This window comes from Electrophorus electricus, unplaced genomic scaffold (genome assembly GCF_041902795.1).
Source record: "Electrophorus electricus isolate QZ-2024a unplaced genomic scaffold, ASM4190279v1 Scaffold29, whole genome shotgun sequence".
NCBI lineage: Eukaryota > Metazoa > Chordata > Actinopteri > Gymnotiformes > Gymnotidae > Electrophorus > Electrophorus electricus.
In genome coordinates, this window is record NW_027658572.1 from 3,214,461 (window position 1) to 3,237,001 (window position 22,541).

Genomic DNA, 22,541 nt, shown 5'->3' on the forward strand with positions numbered 1-22,541 from the left:
TCATACGGAGGAGGTTCCCCTGAGAAGATAGAAATGAAGAATATATATATTCTATAAATTCTAAGTATATACCATTACATTAGAATGAATTTAAACCTATGAAAAACATATATTCAGTCACGCGTGTCTGAACCTTTGACCGGTACGCTATATTTTGTCTAACACATTTTATATACAGTTGTCATGGAACGCTCCCCTTCACACTAGCCATGTGGTACGGCCCGCCGCGTGCAGTGGGAGTTCATAGTCTTGTTTGTAACCACGCCTGTGTAATTAACGCGCAACTGCACATGGTTTAGTCTTGTAACGTCTGTGTGTTTAAACCGCTGTGGGAGTGTGCATCTTAGTCGGTCAATGCCCATGTTCGTGTTCACATAGTTCGTTATCTGTATTCGTGTTTTATGTTCACTGTTTATGTTGCATATGAGCGCCGGTGTCTTTATCGTGTGTTAATACACGTCTGTCCGTCCTGCTCCTTGTCCAGCGACACCAGGGCCGTTACAACGCTTTTCTTTTTTTTTTATGACACCTTCTGCACACATACGCTTTCGATCTGATACACAATTACAGATCGTACACTATATAAATGTTTTTAATATAAGGTAGACCTACCAAGTACGTAAGAACATTTATTATTTTAACATGAAATGTACAAGCTAGTTTTGTACATTTTTTTTCTTTTTTAACCATTGTATTTGACGTATGGGTTCTCATAAAATCTTTGGCATATGGCTATATCTGGAAAAAACAACAACAACAAAACTCACCGCAATAATCTGGCATGCTGACTACAGTACACTCCCTTGCACTTTCGATAAGCGCCATCACACAGAGTCCGCAATGTGTAATGTTTCAGTAAAAAATAATCTTGCATTCGATAATCTATTCTTATGACGCATCATTCCAGGTTATTGACACATTGTGACGTTGGAAGTCACAGCACGTTCTGGTTCTTAGCTCATCAACAAAGGCAGCTTGGTCACGAGCACCTGCTTTCCATGCTATGGGATGCTCGCGCTCAATTTTCCATGTCCTGTATCGAATATTTAGGCCTATACGATTAAACTGTCCGTGGTTACTGTGCGTTTAACGTACAAAAAAAGCTACACAAATAATAAAATAATCTTTACATAATAATGTAACCTTAGGCTTATCGCCAAGATGTAACCTGTGAGGCTAAGTGACAACGTCTCCCGTCCCCTACCTAAACTACGTCTACACTGACTATGAGAATAGTAGTATAGTATAGTAGTTCAAGAGTATAGTAGTGATATGTGATAACAATTTGATTTGTTTATTTTAAAGACTTTCTAAAGTTGCATGTATATAACCAAACAGGCAATTTACATGAGTTTGCCATCCCAATACTTTAAATTTTTACAGTAAATATATTCAACATTATATTATGGGTACAAGGAAAAGTGATATGTAGTGAACCAAATAGATATTTAACAGGCTTTTGCCATCCTATTACTCCAAATTCCTACAGTAAAAATGACTGAAAGTCATTCATGAGTACAAGAGAAACTGTATTTCAAGAATTTAATGAAGTGATTTGATAACAATTTGATTTGTGCATTTCACTCAGCTTCATGTAGTGATATATAGTGAACTGAATAGACATTTCACAGGATATTGCCATCCTATTACTCTAAATTCCTACTGTAAAAATGACTGAAAGTCATACCACAGGTACATAAGATAGTGTATATCAAGAATTTAGTGGAGTGATCTGATAACAATTTGATTTGATTTATTTATAGAGCTTCAATTATTACATATATGGAACTGAATAGACATTCGACAGAATTTTGCTACTCCATTATTCCAAATTCCTGCAGTAAAAATGACAGCAGCAGTATTGTGACCCTAGACTTGACCTCGCCCAAACCACATTGGTAAAACCTCACACTGCAAATAAGCAATGTAACCAGCTTCATCTCTGAGAAAAAAAAGCATCTCTTTTTTAAAGTCGGCTGATGTGGAGGAGTAAATCGGAGGTATGGTCTCTGCACGGTGCCGTCGTTACGCTCCAGATCCTCCACTAGAGGAGACAGAAACATCATAGTGGAAATAAAACCAATCTGGTCCTCATGATTGGCATATGTGTAGTAGCTTGAGAGTGAAATGTGAGCTAATAATGTTTTTTATAATTCTATTCTCCCTGAAGTAAAGGGACAAGACCATACAAGCTTTCGACTGTGTGTGCCCAATGTCATTATGAACTGCTGGAATGAAGAGAGAGAGAGAGAGAGAGAGTGTGTGTGTGTGTGTGTGTGTGTGTGTGTGTGTGTGTGTGTGTGTGTGTGTGTGTGTGTGTGTGCGCGTGTGTGTGTGTGTGTGTGTGTGTGTGTGTGTGCAGCTTACAGAAGCATAGGAAAAGGGTGTCCACACACATGCTGTACACACTAAAGAAGCCCTGCGCGATGAAATAAGCTCCCACAATCACCGTCTAAAAAAACAGCAGTAGTAGATATACATGCTGGGCCTTCAGTATTATGAGAGGAACTGCTGTCCAGAATAAATGTGTAAATCATGGTTATTTACAAACAAAGTGACTTTACAATCACTGTCAATAAGCATTTTGGAATCTAAAAAAGAAAGAACCATTTCTTCAGTGTACTGAATATGCTGATGTTTTGTTCTCACACAGACGCAAGTGTCAGCACTTGAGCTTTTCTGAGGTTACAATACGTACAATAACGGGCAACCAGTAATAATGCAGCAGCTGAAGCTGGAAATTGTCATATGGCAGCCTGATTCTCCCAGAGAAGAAGAAGAAAGCCAGCAGACCTTACAGGGAATGTAGAAAAACCCTCAGAGTTACCTATTAAAGTGTGTTGCCATGTGCCATCATGGTCAGAATGTGATGAAGTGTAGTATGGGTAATATACACATGACTTCACTCTATATTTCTCACCTACAAATCCGACCACTAGCACCTTGCAGGAAAACAGCAGCGTGTCTGTAACACAGTCCAACACCACCACCCTGTGGACAGAGGGACATGGTCAAGGACAACGTGCTAAATATGAGCTAGAACAACCAGACACAAAAATGACTGATCAAAATAGCTAATGTCAACAAATATGTATACAAATTAAAGTCATATTCATATGAATATGTAATGATAAATTCCAACATTTAATATTTTTGCCTTAAAAAATGGAAATGGAAGTAATTTGTTCCACAACAGTAACATTACATCATTTATATACACACAAACCCAGATTGTGTTTTAGACTAAAATGTAATTCATGATAAGTAGAATCTTTACATTGCAACTCTCTTCTTTACCTTTAAACACATTGAAACAGCGTTTCAAAGCATTGTAATCGCGCTAAACACTGTTTCAGGGCAAGAGATTGTGTTTTAGACTAAAATGTAATGCATTATAAATGGAATATTTATATTGCTACTCTGTTCTTTACCTTTTAAACACATTGAAACAGCATTGTAATCGCCCAACAACACTGTTTCAGGGTAAGAGATTTTGTTTTAGACTAAAATGTAATGCATTATAAATGGTATCTTTACATTGCTACTCTGTTCTTTACCTTTTAAACACATTGAAACAGCATTGTAATCGCCCTAAACACTGTTTCAAGGCAAGAGTTTGTGTTTTAGACTAAAATGTAATGCATTATAAATGGAATCTTTACATTGCTACTCTGTTCTTTACCTTTTAAACATATTGAAACAGCATTGTAATCGCCCTAAACACTGTTTCAGGGCAAGAGATTGTGTTAAAGACTAAAATGTAATGCATTATAAATGGTATCTTTACATTGCTACTCTGTTCTTTACCTTTTAAATACATTGAAACATTTTTCATCAGCTTACACTAATGGTCTTTGTAATGATGAGCATTAATGATTAGAGGGGGTATCTCCCTCAATTATAGAGTGGATGAACTCTTGTTATGCAATTGATTAATTGACAGAGGTGCTGCAAGTTCAGGAGCCTCTCAGTTGGAAAGGTGTAGGAAATACTGCACTCAGCAAGCACTTAGAGTGCCAGAGAGTCTAAGAATAGAAGCTGTTTTTTTCTTGGCCTTCTGTTTTTCAGTGTGGCAGCATCGCTGAAAGGTCAAGATGTTGTTTTAGCACACAGAACCACCTTTGAGTAACGCAAGACAAAGAACTTGTCTTTTCTGAGAAGCGTGTAAAGAGAAAGCAATCACTTGCTAAAGCCTGCCCAAAAAACAATGGCATCGATCAGGGCTCTGCTCTGCTTCAGACAGAAATATTCAAAATTAAAACTAAAACAGCAGTAGATGTTTTAAAAAAAATCAAAGCTCTGTGATTTAGCTAATTTAGCTAATTGATGGTTATTATGGCACATCACATTCAGCCTCAAAGAACAAACAATCTCTCTCGTTCATTTGGTTAGTAGTCCTGTTTTCATCTTTCCATAATGGTATATTCTCTTGCCCTTCAGATTCCTTCAGTGGGATCTCCCACTCCAAGAAGGTTAAATTTGAGAATCCTGCGCGGGGCGGGAGCCCTGGCCCTCGGATTCGGGCGGGGATACCCTGGCCCTCGGATCCGGGGTTCAATTCAATCGATGGCTTACCTGCCATGGTCTTTTCCCCCTCTGGAGCCTCGGACGAGGCTTCGTCGTCGTCTTCCTCCTCTTCCAGCTGGCAGGGCGGAGACGAGGCATTGACCTCGCGGCGTGCTGACGGCTATCAGAAGCGGGGCAGCCTCAAGAGGAAGAGAGAGGAGGCACACAGCAGCAACAGTGTACAGATCCTGGAGGAGCTCTCCTCCCCTGGGTTGTCCAATCGTGTGGCCAGGGGCAGCGATTGCGAGTACCAACTGGTGCAGAACGAGATCCTCCGCTCCGTCTCCAACAGCTACGAGGTTTTGGAGTCCCTGGGCCGTGGAACCTTTGGCCAGGTCGCCAAGTGCTGGAAGCGGGGCACCAGTGAAGTAGTCGCAATCAAGATCCTGAAAAGTCATCCGTCCTATGCTCGACAGGGCCAGAACGAGGTGGGAAAGTTGTGCCTGCTTTAAATAAGCTATTGATATGGCCTAGAATCAGCTGTAGCCCTGATTCTGTTATTGTTTGTTTCAGTTTTTACAACATATGATCTGTTGGTGTCAGATGTGCTAACGCACACTGTGGAATTTGTATACAGCCAGGGTAGCACAGAAATACTTGTTTGGCACACTAGTTCTAATTTTCACTAGTTCAGTAGGAACTAGTTCGGATAACACACGGACAGCTTGAAGCTTACTCTAAAAAGAAGATTTAGCTTCAGTTGTGTAAGCCATGCCTGTTTGGATGTGCATTAAAAATGTTATTGTTATGAAAGAGCATTAATCTGCATTGTTTGAGTACCAAAAGCAAGTTCATGGGTTCATTTCCAAGGGACCACTTCCATAATTGCATCTCCCAAATCCTGTAGAAGTGAATGGTTGAAGGGAAGTACACAAAGTGCTTGATGCTATTGAAAATAAGTAGGCTATTTGTCAGCAGTATCAAACTTTGAAGCTGTGACCACGTAGCTTCGGCTTAACGCGTATTCCGTCTTCCCTCCTTTGCTCCTCCTCAGGTGAGCATCCTGAGCCGGCTGAGCAGGGAGAACGCCGACGAGTTCAACTTCGTGCGCGCGTACGAGTGCTTCCAGCACAAGAAGCACATATGCCTGGTGTTCGAGATGCTGGGGCAGAGCCTCTACGACTTCCTCAAGCGCAGCAAGTTCAGCCCACTGCTGCTGAAATGCATCCGGCCCGTGCTGCAGCAGGTCGCCAAAGCGCTCATGAAACTGAAGAGCCTGGGCTTGATCCACACCGACCTCAAGCCCGACAACATCATGCTGGTGGACCCCGTCAGGCAGCCGTACCGCGTCAAGGTCATCGACTTCGGCTCAGCTAGCCACTTCTCCAAGGCCCCCAGCTACCTGCAGTCCAGATACTACCGGTGAGGGACACGTGCTGAGGCGTGTTAGAAATAAGTATGCACTCGTTGCACTCTAGTGTGCTTGAGAGTAGAGCTGCATGTTGTGGACAGTTGTAATAACCCTGCTACACATTAAAAGCCTATGATGAGCATTACAGTTAACTGGAGCACGATTGATTTATAAGTGGTTTATTTTTATTGGGTCATGTGAGTGCTGTTATTTAGCAAAACACCTAATGAACCGTCTTCGGTGTCTGAGATTAGTTAGGATGCGCTGAACTGCAGGCTTTGGTAATATCAGTATTTAGCAAGTCTGTACAAAACCGCTATTACATTGTAGCTACACTGTTAATTAACAGTGTAATATACTGAGTAACGGGTGTTTAACTGCATTGGTACTCTGTATTTACTTAATGCAAAACAACATTATTGTAGTGTTGGTGCATTGTAGTGTTGGTTCCATGTTACACTAGAATAGTGGGTGTGTAATGTCTAGGAACACAAACACCCCCCCACGGAATTATCAGCCGAGGCTGATTTCATGATGGCGATCTCTGTGTTTTTGGTCCAGATCGCCTGAGATCATCTTGGGTCTCCCATTCTGTGAGGCCATCGATATGTGGTCCCTGGGCTGTGTCATTGCTGAGCTGTTCCTGGGCTGGCCCCTGTATCCTGGAGCCTCCGAATATGATCAGGTAAGCACATGGTCCTTTGAGCTGTGCCTTAACGCCCGTACAGCATCAGTGGTGCAGACCTGTAGTGGTTTTGTGGCTGTAGTGATATGTGTGTGTGTGTGTGTGTGTGTGTGTGTGTGTGTGTGTGTGTGTGTGTGTGTGTGTGTGTGTGTGTGTGTGTGTGTGTGTAGTTTGACCTTTTAGCTGCTTTGTCGGCCCGCTCATTTTTAGGATTAATATAAATGAGTTTCTATGGCCTGTTTTTTTAGACATGCACTTTGAAAATGAAAGGATTAACTCAAAATAAAGTCATAATCCTTTTGCCGTATGGTGTCTCTGCAGATCCGTTACATCTCCGAGACGCAGGGCCTACCAGCAGAGTGCATGTTGAGCGCAGCGACCAAGACGCACTACTATTTCTACTGCTACCCCCTGTGGAGACTCAAGGTTTGCCTGTCTTCAAATGCCAAATGCCATGTGTTTTTTATAAGGGACGTAACTTAATGACTTCATGTAACTTAATGGTGGAGCTGAATGGTTTGTTTTTTCTTTCCTTTCTCCAGACACCTTCGGAGCATGAGGCGGAGCGTGGCATCAAGTCCAAAGAGACTCGGAAGTACATTTTAAACTGCCTTGACGACATGATGCAGGTTATTTGGGCTTTTGTGCGCGTAACTATACGCATTTCTTTTAGTGTTGCGATGTGAAATTGAAGAACGTGACAAAGGGCTCCCGCAGCTCACATTATAGAGCAGGTAGAACAAGGTGCTAGCTGAAAGGTCGAGCGTTTCTGCTGTCATAATGAGTAGCGCATGTAAGTCGCTCTGGAGAACGGCATCTGCGAAGGGCAGAGCAGTGCGTAGAAATTTGCTGCAGAACTTCGTTCGTATTGGGTGCATTGCCGCCCTCTGCTGGTGAATAATATGACTCACCCATGGGTCTCTCTCGCAGGTCAATATGACCAGTCTGAAAGGCACCGACGTCTTGGCGGAGAAGGCCGACCGGCGGGAGTTCATCGACTTACTAAAGAAGATGCTCAGGCTAGACGCTCACAAAAGGATCACGCCAGTGAAGACCGTGAACCACCCGTTTCTGACCATGACCCACCTCCTCCACTTCCCTCAGAGTGCACAGTGAGTTGCTCCAGGCCTTCCAATCTACATGTCAGTGTTTCCAAAACATTTAAGGAACACCGTGTTAATTTAGAAATCCAAATAGCATCAGAGTTTCTCTGCTAGTACTGTAACCCCCCCCCACCTGTGTGTGTGTGTGTGTGTGTGTGTGTGTGTGTGTGTGTGTGTGTGTGTGTGTGTGTGTGTGTGTGTGTGTGTGTGTGTGTGTGTCTCTCGCTGCAGTGTGAAATCTTGCTTGCAGAACATGGAGATCTGCAAGCGGCAGTGCACAGGCTTCGACAGCAGCAAGACCCTGTTTGATGGTAAATCTGATGCCCACTTTGGTGCTTCTTTTAAATGTTACATTAGGGTTGGCTTTTTGTTTGTTTGTTATTCTTCAAGTAGATTTAAAACATCACCAAACTGGCCTCCGATTCCACCTATAAAAGAAGACAAAAATGGTTTCAAATGCAAGTGTTCTACCAAATCATGTTACTGCTCAAATGTGATCCACAAATGGTGAATCAGGTTGTTGCCTAGTATTCGAGTAGCCGATAAAGAGGCCCCTCTACCGTAGTTCAAAACGAAATTCCGTTGAATCCAAACTTCATTGTGTAATTGTTGATCATTGTAGCTGAGGTTTTTGTGTCTCTCGTTCTATAAGACCAACACTATGCTTTCTTCTATGGTTCTTGTATGTGTATTTGTGGAAAATTCAATTCTACTTGTGTTTTTGCAGTACACAGTACTTAAGCAGACCGAGAACTCTTCTTGGTTTTTCAAGGGTTGCGACTTGTGCAATATTCAGCACATTTAAATAAATGTTTCTTTCTTTTCCTAGACGTTTTCCAAACACTTGATTCTTTATGACATTATGAAAATTTCTTTCTTTCCTCGAGTACAAACTCGAGTCCATCATTCATTGGCTGATATGTTACTATCATACATGTATACATGCAGACTCAAGCAAGGAGTTTGTAATGGTGGTACAACTGTGTTCAGGTCATTTGATACTTTTTATTGATAAAGATGTTCTTTTCCAGACTCAGTAGGGTTTTGTTGTTTTGTTTTGTTTTTTGTACCTCTATGAACATTATTGAATAATATGCCTTATAAGGGAATCTCTAATTAAGAGAATCATGTGTTTACATTTGGAATAAATTACATTCTGATAATACCCTAGCACCTGAGTCATACACGTTTTCTTTAATGAAAGGGGTTCAAACCTCTCCTGTACACCAAAGCATCCCAAGCCAAGTCTTGGAGGATTTGTCTGTCAGTCATTAAAATATCAGTTCACAGAAAGATGGATGAAACATGTTTTACTTTGATGAACTTTTTACCTTGGAGTACTTTGTTTAGTGTGAGAAGCTGTAAATGTGTCCAGTCCTTAAAGCATTATTCTGATTTTTCTTGTCCCCTCCATCATTTTCATGCTCTCCTTGTAAGGGCTGTGAAGATGCTCAGCAGAAAATGAGCTGCTCAGCTGCAGAAGAGCACTTCAACCTACATTTCAAGCCAATTCAAATTTGAACTCCTACACTGTCTTCTCACATCCATTTCTTTTTGAATGTCAGTTAGGACATCAAGATGAATTAAGCACACTAAGCCCAATACTAAGAGACTGGTAGAGTGGATGAGCCACAGAGCAGGACACAGCACTATTTTTGCTTCAGCCAGTGCTAACTTGATGCAGTCTTGCTGCTTGGGGATTTTGCAGGCTTTGACTTCTTGGGTGTGTGATGAGGATTTTGCTTAAATTAAACTCCTCATAAACACGTATGACCAACCTGTGCCTATGCTCTACCAGGACCTCATCGCGTACTTCTCTTTCAGTAACTCGGAGCCTGTGTTTTTTTGTTTTGCTATTTCTGACATGATTGGGCAACATTTTCCTTTTAATGTATATGTGGAATCCACAAAAAATATACCCACTTAAGTGTGCTTCAGCATAAATAAGCAGACACTGCAGTTTGGATTATTTCTAGGGAAACAGGAAAATATAGTATCTTTAATTCGCTGCATAACAGTTTACATTAATTATTAATCATTCGTATGTGTTGACAGTTGCAATAAACAGATTAAGAAAACATGCCGTGAAAATGCTGCCGTGTCCGTATTATAACAGAAATAATGCAGCTTCACTGAGCAGATCATCCATAAAACTTGCTCTATATGGATTTTATGAATAGTATGTTAATTTTGTTTAAAAAGACGATGAGGCCTAATGGGAAAGGCTAAAGTGTCAAGTCGGACTTGAATTCAACGACTCAGGTAACATTGGGCTCTCTAGCTAGGTTAGCTAGCAGACAAGCTGTCTATTTGAGATGGTTAACTTAGCTAGTTCACACATTACTTATGCACATCTCTTGCGGTAACAGACTCTAATTTTCATGGCGATGGAGCACGTTAGTTAACTAGCAGATTAACTGCCAACTATTTACTGTAGCTGCGATTAACGTTATTATCTAGCATTGGCTCGCTAACCGTCGGATTGCTCTAAAAGAGCTGTGACAGCTGCATGTCAGTCCTCGGTCGCTGAACTGTCTTCATGTCTAAGCACGGATACCTGTCGATAATGGGATCATTTGGGGGAGAATGAAGTGTGAACTAGCTAGGATAATTAGCTACTATGGCTAGGTACCTGTCTGCCAACGATGTGGCAAATTTAAAATACTGCAGTTCTTTCGTATAAAGGGAAGCTTAAAATTGTGACATGTGACCTTTTATCTTGGCTGCTGGCTAGCTATTGTAATTAAGTTGAATTTCAGCTTGGACACCTTTATAGTAATTGATGGTTATTATGACACATCACATTCAGCCTCAAAGAACAATCTCTCTCATTCGTTTGGTTAGTGGTCAGTTTTCATCTTTCGCTAAAGTTATATTCTCTTCCCCTTCAGTTTCTTCCAGTGGGATCTCCCTCTCCAAGAAGGTCAAATTTGAGAATCACGCGTCCGGCGGGAGCCCTGGCCCTCGGGTTCGGGCGGGGTCGCCCTGGCCCTCGGATTCAGGGTTCAACTTGTTCTATGGTTCACCTGGCCTGGTCTTTTCCACCTCTGTAGGCTGTGACTTGGGTAATATTCAACACATTTTTAAAAATGTTTGACAGTTGCAATCAACAGATTAAGAACACATTTTGCAGGTTAATTACTATAGTGGTTGTGTTTTTTAAAATCTACTTCTATTTTAGCTTTAATTTTGAATAAAGCCCATAACTAGATCTGCATGGCTTGCGGCTATTGTAATCAAGCTGAAATTGAGCAGAGCTAAATTATTTAAATAAAGCGCTTTCAGGGTGATGTGGAGGCAAAACAACATGGAAGATTGTGATTTACATCCGCTTGATTTTCTTGAGCCTTCTTTCTGCAAGATTAAGGGTGGGAAAATCAACAGAGAGTAAGTGATGAATTTAACTAGCTGGCATTAGATAAATCACAGAATTGTGGTTGTGTTTTTTAAAATCTACTTCTGTTTTAGTTTTAATTTTGAATAAAGCCCATAACTAGATCTGCATGGCTTGGGGCTGTTGTAATCAAGTTGAATTTCAGCTTGGACACCAGTATAGTAATTGAAGGTTATTATGGCACATCCCATTCAGCCTCGAAAAACAAACAGTCTCATTTATTTGATTCGTGTTCCTTTTTTCATCTTTCCCTAAAGGTATGGCATCGCAGCTCCAGGCATCCTCTTCCGCTTCAGTTACCTCTAGTGGGCTCGTCTGCTTCAAGAGGGTCAAATTCGAGCGTCATGCGTCTGGCGGGAGCCCTGGCCCTCGGGTTCGGGCGGGGTCGCCCTGGCCCTCGGATTCAGGGTTCAACTTGTTCTATGGTTCACCTGGCCTGGTCTTTTCCACCTCTGTAGGCTGTGAGTGGGTAATATTCAACACATTTTTAAAAAATGTTTGACAGTTGCAATCAACAGATTAAGAACACATTTTGCAGGTTAATTACTATAGCTAGCTACCTATCCACTAACGATGTGGCAAATATAAAATATTGCAGATTTTCCATATAAAGGGCAGGTTAAAATTTGTGACCTTGTATTTGATCTTGTCTACTGGCTAGCTAATAACACGTGCACTTGGACTTTCCACTTTTAGATGCTACACCTGCCTGTTATTATTACCTTACTGCCAAGTCATGAAGAATCCATAGAGTAGTAAATTGATATTCTGTGGGAATCTTCTCATACCTGTCGATACAGCACAGCTAGATTATTTAAATAAAGCGCTTTCAGGGTGATGTGGAGGCAAAACAACATGGAAGATTGTGATTTACATCCGCTTGATTTTCTTGAGCCTTCTTTCTGCAAGATTAAGGGTGGGAAAATCAACAGAGAGTAAGTGATGAATTTAACTAGCTGGCATTAGAGAAATCACAGAATTGTGGTTGTGTTTTTTAAAATCTACTTCTGTTTTAGTTTTAATTTTGAATAAAGCCCATAACTAGATCTGCATGGCTTGCGGCTGTTGTAATCAAGTTGAATTTCAGCTTGGACACCAGTATAGTAATTGAAGGTTATTATGGCACATCCCATTGAGCCTCGAAGAACAAACAGTCTCATTTATTTGATTCGTGTTCCTTTTTTCATCTTTCCCTAAAGGTATGGCATCGCAGCTCCAGGCATCCTCTTCCGCTTTCAATTAACTCTAGTTAATTGCTTCAAGAAGATCAAATTTGAGCGTCATGCGTCTGGCGGGGACGCCCTGGCCCTCGGATTCGGGTGGGGACACCCTGGCCCTCGGATTCGGGGTCCAATTCAACCTATGGCTCACCTGGCCTGGTCTTTTCCACCTCTGGAGGCTCTGAGATGTGCAATATTCAATACATTTAAATAAATGTTTCATTCACATTATGGAAATTTCTTATTTCCTGTAGTATCTTCAACGGTTCGGTTTTGCCAGCATGCTCTATGTACCTCTTTGAACATAATTGAATAATATGCCTTGCAAGGGACTATTTTAATTAAAAGAATTAAGATAATCATGTGTCATACACGTTTTCTTTAATAAACGGTTGGTGGTGCTGTGCCAGTTTCACTAATTACTTAAATCACTCAGGCCATAGTTTAGTTAATGCTGTGTCCGTATTTGTTCTGTTAGTACAAGGTTGAAGCTGCTGTAAATGATTTTGAAGTTATCAACTTCTGCTGTACCACTGAAGGAGTCCACCCCCTCCCTTTAGAGCATCTGTTTTTTTAATGGATATAAATCTGGAAAATTACAGACTTGACAGATTAAAAAGCTAACAACAAAAAAAATAATCAGAGATGACTTTTATAAGCCGTCACCTTAAAAAGGCACATTTAAAGAGTGGATCCAGTGCTCCAGCTTGCATGGAGTAGGCTGGAACATGTTCCTAATTAGGAACCACAACATGGCTGCTCAGGAAATCTGAATGCCAGACAGACAAAAACAAGGGCTTCAAACCTTTCCTGTAACACCAAAGCAACGCAAGCCAAGTCTTAGAGGATTTGTCTGTCAGTCATCAGTTATGGCTGTGTCACCTGACTGAGAAACACCTGGGTTACCTCTGACCCATGGGGTGGTAAATGGTCTACCAAAAACGACCTCAAATAGTGACAATTTGGTGGTGGCACTGGGCATCATTCTGATCTCACACAACACTGCTGGCAGTAGATTGAGGTAATAAAAGCAATATGGGCATCCGGTGATATGGAAGAGGATCGCCTTTTAAATAAAATGCAAGTAGCTCAGGTTGAACATAATGGTACCAAGAACCGGTTGGTGTAAGTATTGAATATTAATATGCATACATTGAATAATGTATGGTTTGGAGAACAATAGTGGAACCTGAACAAGTATTATTAAAAAATTAAATTGTGTATTGAGTGTTTTAAAGTGTGTATTGAGTTAACAGTCTTGAACTTAGGAAGACCTAGGAAGGACAAGATCTATCCATTTCTTTCCTGTTTTCCATCATGGCCTTTGTTTCAATGTATAATTCATTTTGTCAACAATGCCAGATGACTGAGGATGGTAAGGGATGTGAAACTTCCAGTCAATAGTTAGGTAGGTGCATAGTTTCTGAGTTACCATAGAAATGAAGCAGGGTCCCTGATCTGAATCTATTACCCGAGGCGCACCGTACCTCGGTATTATCTCCTTGGCTAGGATTTTAACCACAGCGCGGGCATCTTCCTTAGAACAAGGAAACGCCTCAGTCCACTTGGAAAACCTGTCTAGAATCACTAGCAAATACTTCAACTGACCACAAGGTGGCAGGTGCGTTTTGTCTAGCTGTAGATACTGAGAGGGATCTGCTCTAGTAGAAAGTGCCATTATTGTTGATGATTTCAATATTCACTTTGATAGTGCCCAACACCCTCTGAACTTGGCCTTTAGTTCTATATTAGAATCAATTGGTTTCAATGTACAAAGAGAACCCACACACTCTGGTGGACATTCTTACCCTGCTCTCATATTGACTGACTAAATTAGTACTTATTGTAGGGTATTGTTTATTACAATGATGTTGATTAACAAACTCTATCACTTATTGTTTATTGCACTTATCATTGTTTAAGATAGACCTTATGTGTTTTGTACTTCTAGGTATCAGCATTGATCCCAGTATTCTACAGTATTCTAGTTCACTGGTATGTTGGACTCTAACCTACTGTACTGTACTAGGATATATTCTATGAGTAAATGACAAAGCACTTTTGTAAGTCGCTCTGGATAACAGCGTACTGCTAAATGCTGTAAATGTAAATGTAAACATACGCTTGACTTAGTACTGCCATACGGTGTAGACATGGAGAAGGTAGTTATACTACCCCAGTCAGGTGCCATCTCAGGCCATTCCCTAATTTCATTTAAACTATGCATGAGCCACACTATAGTAACCTCGCCTCGCTATCATACCAGACACACGATCACATCGTCCACTGCACCTGGATTTATTGGGAATCTCCCAGACTAATAATTTGCGCCTAGGATTCCCTCAAACCCAACGGAACTTGATCAAATTACTGAATGCTTAGAATCAGTATTCTGCTGTGCACCTAATGATGTTGCTCCATTTAAGAATAAAAAAATTAGCTACAAAAATGTAGTACCTTGGTATAATGATCTCATTCGCAATTTAAAACAAAACACTCAAAGAATAGAACATAAATGGCACCGCACTAAGCTCGTAGTCTTCCAGCTTGCATGGAAGGAGAGCCTACTCACCTATAGAAAAACACTTATTACTGCTCGAACAGCTTATCTCTTGAGCCCAATAGAAAATAACAAAAATAATCCTAGATTTCTTTTTAGTATCTGTACAGTCAGGTATTTTATTAACTACTTCCCATCTTGGGGGTCCATGGGTTTTGAGAGTTATGATAAACTGGGATGTTATGATGCTGTCACTTCACCTCTCTTTTGTCACTCGAGTGTGTTGACTGAGAGCGGCGGAGTGCTGATGTTCCAGGGTGCCCTCGTGCCTGTGTTTCCTTCTGGCTCTTTCCTTTTAGCTGTGCTGCCATAGCTAGTTCTGCCGGAGCCCATCTTTGCACATTATAGTTCCCTAATTTACACACCCTTGTACCTGGACATGCCTAATAATCTAGTCTCTCTTTCTGCCGAGGTACACCTACTCCTGATGTCATGATGTTACTGAGCCTCAACCCGTCTCAGCTGCCATGGCTCTTCCCACCACCCCCTGATGTGCCCTGCTGTAGGCCACCACAGCTCCACCCTAGCCAACTGCTTCTCCCTTGCCCTTAATGGATGCTCTCTTGTGGGATGGGCTTTGGACACATGCACACCATCGCGTCAAGACTAGGGCCTCTAGCAAATTGGACTGGACATTAACTGCTTATTTTTTCATTTTTTATTTATTTCTCTCTTAAAATTTATATTATTGTGGTGAGCGTTGCCAGGCAAAGGAGGATGGGCTTCCCCTTTGGGTCTTGGTTGCTCTCAAGGTTTCTTCCTCATGCTCTAGGGAGTTCTTCCTCGCCACTGTCGCCCTTGGCTTGCTCACTGGGGGCTTGGACTTGGACATTTGTAAAACTGCTTTGTGACAACATCTGCAGTAAAAAGCGATATATAAATACATAAGGATAGTGATATTAAATGCAACCGCAGAAAAATGAACCAATAACATCATTCTTGCACAAAGAATTGTCCATCCCACTACCAATGTTACAATGTATTCACCAAATCTACTTTTACATATTCTAGTTCACTGGTATGTTGGACTCTAACCTACTGTACTGTACTAGGATATATTCTATGACTAAAGGACAAAGCACTTTTGTAAGACGCTCTGGATAAGAGCATCTGCTAAATGCTGTAAATGTAAATGTAAATGTAATCAAAAACCAGCCATTTTTGCACATTTTCAGCAAATTGATGTTTCAGGCTTTATTGATGATTTGAGCGTTGCCTTGTAAAGAACGATAACATCCTCGTGAAACGTGACGAGATGGGGGAAACATCTTCACTACCTATCATAAGACAAAAAAGTTATTGATTTTTAAAAAATTCTGTCTAACAACTAAATTGTCATATGTGTTTCTAGCAATATGTTCTTACCTGTAGTTGCAGCAGCAGCTACAGTGTTAGGGTGCTCCTTGCTTTTCTTTTTGAGTTTCTAACAAAAACAAAACAATGATTTAGTAGAAAAATATCAGAGCATAAGTAAATTTATAACTAAAAGTACAGATACAAACCAGTAATAATGCAACAGAATATAATTTAGAACAAATTATGTCATTTATGCAAAGTGATATATACACATTCAGTGTGAAATGAAATTCAAATATGCACTACTTTAAAAATTAATAATGTAACAAAATCTAAATAAGAAATAAGTCAAATGTTTTACCTTTAAGTTCTTTGAGACCTTACTGAAGGGGAATAGGAAATGCAATCTCCCCTTCTGGGCTTTCATGGTTTTGCTCTGATTGTCCAGAGCAGGCTCAGTACATGGTGACCTAGCAGACATCTCAGACTGTAGTGATGGAGAGCTATGTATATCGATGCTGAACAGGGAAGACCAGTCATTGTGTACACTGGGGGACTCTTGAGCCTTCTTCACAGAGGGTGGGACAACCAACTCCATAACTTGGCTTGCCATGACGTCGGAGGAGGTGTTCCTACTATCTGTGCATAGCTCTGATGATGCCTGTGATGATTTCAAGTCATCCTGCTCTAGGTAGATTGGCATGACCATACCACAGAGCTCACAAGATGAGACCCCTTCAAGGTCAGGATTTATTAAATGACGGGACAAAAAATGTGTCCTTCCTTTTATGTGGGGATTGATGTCTTGCGACAGTTCAGCAAATTCCTCCATCTCATCATCAAAGCGCTGAAGCATATCCGAAACCGGAGAGCCAGCTATAGGAATGGTACTTATAGGTCTAGATGTACCATCGTCATGGACATCTGAGGATAACGATGTCAAACTCTCAGTATCTCCTATCAGAAGCTCACTCATTGCTTCTGAATTTGTATCTTCCATAGTCGAGTGGAATTTCATCACAATTTGGTCTCTCTCATGGTCATCCAGGCAACTGCGATGCGTATCAATAACTGCAGTCCTAACATCTCTGCTTAGAGAGTCTATATGAGCTGTCCCCTCCTTCACGTGGACTGAAGCTGAATGATTTATCTCACAAGATCTGGTACGGAAAGCATTCAGCAAATCTGCAGTTTCCTTCTTGGAATTTGAAAGCAACACTGATCTTAGATCAACATCTAACATTTCTTCCAGAGATGAAAGAAGACCCATCACATTTACTTCAGTGACAATGTCCGCAATGAATGAACCCATATGAGAGATCATGACCTTTGTCTCCTGTGAAAGAAAGGAGAGATAACATAGAAAGGCGAACATTGAAAATTGCTCCAAAATGGTTTTGGTTGTTTGGTTTAGAATTAATATGAATCCCATTTAAAATATGTTGATGTGTAAGCAATGTAGTATGACTTACTGGACTAGGGATTGCTTTCCGGATAGATGTCCACTGCCTAAAAGAATGTGAATAAAAGCATTCTTTAGAACTATAATTAATATTTCTGCTAAAAATCTGATGCATTCAAACGTATACCAAAAATAAAAATGATAAATTGAAAAAGCAGAAGAAGAAGAAGAAGAAGAAGAAGAAGAAGAAGAAGAAGAAGAAGAAGAAGAAGAAGAAGAAGACAAGGTTTAAAAATGGAATACTCATGAGTCAGATCCATCACAAAATGGGTCAAGATTGGTGCAATATCCAGCTTCTCCAAGTCTGGGATGATTTGTTTGGCTCTATCAAGGAGCATTTTGCTGTCATTCCTCACAGGTTTATTCTTGTCGTCTTGTCTCGTGCTTTTTAACTTGCTCTTGTTTTGAGAACCATAGAGGAGGTTGAATAAAAAGACATTAAATATCAGGATAACATAACAACTGTGCTGACATCTCACTTTTTAGCAACAATTCGATTTTCTGATGAATAACAAATTTGGCCATTGTAAACTCACCTTTTTAAATACTGAAGAAGCCCGTGCGACTTTTGGAGGTGAAGGAATTTTACTATGGAAACAACAAAAATATATAAGGAAATGTTCGTTTGTCATTCTTCAAACATCAACAGCCTGAACTAAAATCCATGGTTAAATTATTTTGAGAGAGCTTGTGTCTAAGTTTATAGATTGTTATTCTTATTCTCTATTTAATGGATGAATCTCTGATAGAGCTCTGGTCCATGTTGTATTTTGTTAATTGCACAATACAATCAAAATGATTTTATTCTACTTTAGCACATTATAAGGAAAATAAGACTAATTCCTTTAACATTACTTCCTAATCTTTTAAAATAACAAGGCTGATGAAACATGTTTAATCTGTTTCATGTTTCATCGTTCCGATACTTTGGAATAGTCCAGAAAGTATTTATAGTATCTATTGGTGTTTAATACAGATTAAAGAGTGGCTTGTTTAGCTTAGTCTAATTGTTCAGCTTGTTTAGCCGGGTTAATTTAAATTCTGTTTAAATTAATTTCATTTTCTACATTTATATTTTGTGACTTTTAACTTTTATTTGATCAATGTTTTATTGCTGAATACTGTTCGTTCATTTCAGTGTAAAGCACCTTGAGATTTTGGGTTCTATAAGGAATATGCTGTATAAATAAGAATCATTTAAAATTCATATTGTTATTCTAAGATTTTTTAACATTGTAGTGCAAAGGCCTTACATCTTCCTGCCAAAAAGACGCTTCTGTTTCTCCATTTGTCCTGGTCCAAGTTTTCTTAGGACTCTCCTGGAATACTTTGTTCTGAAAAGGCAATATGAAGTCAAAAGCATAAATCATTTTTACAGTTTGGTGGACAGACAGCAATCTAACATGTAAGCAGGCAGGCTTGAGGATCAGAAGGCAGACAGTTATACATGTGAATGGCAGTCAGTTCAGAAAGACTGTCAGTATGCAGACCAACACTCATGAAGGACAGAAAACAGGCAAGAAAGCAATCAGAATGGCAGCACACCTTTACAGGTAAATTTCAACAGGCAAGCAGCTGGGTATGCATATCCCTAAACCATTAGTTCCAAAGGCTAAATCTTACTGCATTGAATACAAAAAGTTTATGAATGGTTTAAACTGATTTTATTAGTGGTTAATAATTAGGTCACAAACAACTTAAACATCATTAAATAAACAGTCATGACACATACACAAAAGGGGCAGCAGGAATGTGTTGACCTGTAGAATGTGTTGGTGGGTATATGGAAGTAACTTATTAGCTAACAAATATCTGACCCCACAAAATGGTGACTGTTGCAGAAGGCAAACTAAGATAAGTAACCAGTCAGGTTAGCAGTACGTATGAAGGTGAGATAACTAGCCCATATGGCAAGCAACACGTCAGCTGCTCTTTTTATGCATTTAAACTGTTCATTTATAGCCATTAACAAGGTACTTTAAAACTCTACTTTTCAAGAGGTAACCCATATTTCAAAAACTGATACTCCACCGTCAAATGTTTCTTTCTAAGAAAACAAGCTGTAAGGTAGCAAGCAAATTTCCAGAAAACACTAATGTCTGCTGAGAGCCCTGTTTTCTTTACTATTTAGGTTACTTTACTCATAACAGGAAGGCACAGAAAGCACACCCATATGTATGCACAGGTTATGTCTTGATTTTATATGTTGCAGCTGACCAAAAGGGTCGCTGCTACCTTTCATGGTGTTACAATAAATTATCATCAAAAAATGGAACTCTCTTTTGAGTTAAGGGCCAAAAAATTTGCTCATAACATAAAACCCATCTCCGCTTCACTGCTTCAAGCAATAAGTCCTTTTTTTTGGTAATTCTTTTACATATATTGGTTTCCACAACGGGACGAAAATGACAGGGACTGAAACGCACCCATTAACAGCTTACGTGTTACGTGTTACGTAGCTTACGTGTTATCCACGTCATTTCCAAATATTCAACCTGCGGCTCGGCACCGCTAAAATGATTTTATAACCGTGACGGCATCTGACAAAATCAACACATAACCAACAACTGCTGTGAAAGTTAGAAAGCACAGAATACATTGTTTTCACTCACACAGCGCACAAAGTGTTAATGGTCAAAATTATCAAATTCAATTGTTTATATTTAGCAGATTCTCTCTAGTGAGTGAACAGAGGTAGACGCAGAGAGAGGGGCGCTACTGTGGACCGACTCTTCTCTGCTAAGTAGAGCTGTTCGTCTCAAACTGCCGCACTTAGGAACGTTATACGCACCTGCAGCGTGGACGTACCACATCGAAATACGTCACCAATTGTGGGCAGACGAGAAAGGGCGGGTATGGTGATGAAATTTGGTTTAATCACTTATATTACTTGTCTTGTACCTTTAAAATAGCAAAATCTAAATAGCATGAAAAGCAGTCGCTTATGCTTGACATAAAGCCTTGTATGAGAAAACAGGTGGAACGTCAATGCATTCCATAACTATATAAAACTACAGCAGACAGACCGTTTATCATAAAATTAGAAAAGCTCCAGCTATAGTAGCTAAGCGGACATTTAGACAGACAAACAACCCAAACTGCAATACAGACAGAGGTGGGTAGAGTAGCCAAAAAGTAAAACCACTAAATTATCTGTTAAGTGGACGTACCGAACCAGGAATGGGTTTGCTCTTCCTCGACTCGTTTTGGCCAAGGGTGAGCGAGGGACTGTGGGTTCCATCAGTGCACATTCCTTGACCAATGTATTCTTAATGATCCATTTTATTTCTCATTCACACTACATCAAAGCCAGTTCACTTAATTTTCAAATCCAGTGTGCATGCCTTAAAAGTATGCAAACTGTTCAAAACATATGCCTTAAATTAGAAAATGATATGCTGCTGATCATTGAAATAATCAACTTTCTGGAGAAGGAGAACCAGTCTCGATTGCAGTGGCTCGCACTGCTCTGTGCAAACAGTGTGCACAGAAAACAGGGATCCTCACGATTCTTTCCCAGCTGTTCGTCTTGGTTTTATTTGATAATGATTCTCTCATCAGAAATGCAAAATCTAAGTACTGAACTCTGTTAAAATTCTTATAATAAATGCATTTATCTATTATATTTACACATATTTTCTGTGTTTGAACAGGCATGGTATGGATATATATACTTTGACATTTCCCAGATCTATAAACAAATCTCACATACAAGACAGAATTCTGATACCGCACCTTTTGCAAAATTGTACATTTGCCATTAGATCATGTTTGGCTTGTGTTTTAACCTGTGCTAGAAGCCTCCAGGGTAAAACACAAACCAAACATGATGCCTTGCCGGCTCCTGAATATCCCTTTCAGTATCTACAGATAGACTACACACATGCCACCTTGTAGTCAGTTGAAGTACCTGCTGGTGATTGTAGACAGGTTTTCCAAGTGGACTGAGGCATTTCCTTGTTCTTAGGTTAAAATCCTAGCCAAGGAGATAATACGGAGGTACTGTGTGCCTTGGGTAATAGATTCAGGTTAGGGACCCTGTTTCATTTCCAAGGTAACTCAGAAACTATGCACCTACCTAACTATTGACTGGAAATTTCACATCCCTTATCATCCTCAGTCATCTGGCATTGTTGAGAGAATGAAACATACCTTGAAAGAAAGGTTAACAAAGGCTATGATGGAAACAGGAAAGAAGCGGATACATCTACTGCCAGCGGTGTTATGTGAGATCAGAATGACGCCCAGTGCCACCAATAAATTGTCACCGTTTGATGTAACTTTTGGTAGACCATTTACCATTCCATGGGTCAGATGTAACCCAGGTGTTTCTCATTCAGGTGACATGGACGTGATCTTGGTGGACTACACCCAAATGTTGATTGAGAAATTGAACAGTGTGCATGGTAATGTCGCTTGCTCTCTCCCTCTTCCCGCAGACAAGCCTACTCATGCATTTATTCTAGGTGACACTGTTTTGGTCAAATCACTGAACCCTTGGAAAGCTGGTAAAGCTGCGTATGGACCCCCAACAACCGTGATCGCAGTGACCCGAACCGCTGTGCTAACATCGGGATCAGCACAGTGGATACACACCAGCCGGCTGAAGAAATCACCAGTAGCTGACGCGTCCGACAAGCAAAATGCACCTAAACACATTCACATATAGTACACAATTTGTTATATGATTTCATGCTGAGGGACTGGCCCTTGGCTGCACCACACACCAAGGAAGTACTCCTTGGCCCTGTATGTCAATACACTTTAGCATTGGTATTATAACTTGATAGATATCCTTTCTGCCTATTAACATCCTTTTGCTGACTCTTTGGTCCTTTCCTGAAAGGTTCTTGCAAAACCTTACTATAGGAATAATGGGCCCCATTCATTTGATTATATTGGCA

The 22,541-nt window shown here is 40.3% G+C and overlaps 1 protein-coding gene across 1 annotated transcript; it reads left to right on the top strand.

Moving 5' to 3' along the window:
* Positions 1–2,396: 2,396 nt before the first annotated feature.
* On the top strand, positions 2,397–22,306 carry LOC145655610 (homeodomain-interacting protein kinase 2-like). Its single transcript, XM_081709103.1, has 10 exons — positions 2,397–2,401; positions 4,643–4,994; positions 5,561–5,928; positions 6,479–6,602; positions 6,924–7,028; positions 7,145–7,231; positions 7,533–7,714; positions 7,937–8,016; positions 10,597–10,770; positions 22,077–22,306. Exons 1-10 carry the CDS (start codon positions 2,397–2,399, stop codon positions 22,304–22,306), a joined length of 1,707 nt encoding a protein of 568 aa, XP_081565229.1.
* Positions 22,307–22,541: the final 235 nt, after the last annotated feature.

What these genes read in the sequence shown, in the direction of transcription:
- LOC145655610 (XM_081709103.1), top strand. An exon ending in CAGCAAGACCCTGTTTGATG is followed by an intron (nt 8,017 to 10,596) that starts GTAAATCTGATG and finishes CTTCCCCTTCAG; the next exon opens with TTTCTTCCAGTGGGATCTCC. An exon ending in CTCTGTAGGCTGTGACTTGG is followed by an intron (nt 10,771 to 22,076) that starts GTAATATTCAAC and finishes CTCTTCCCGCAG; the next exon opens with ACAAGCCTACTCATGCATTT.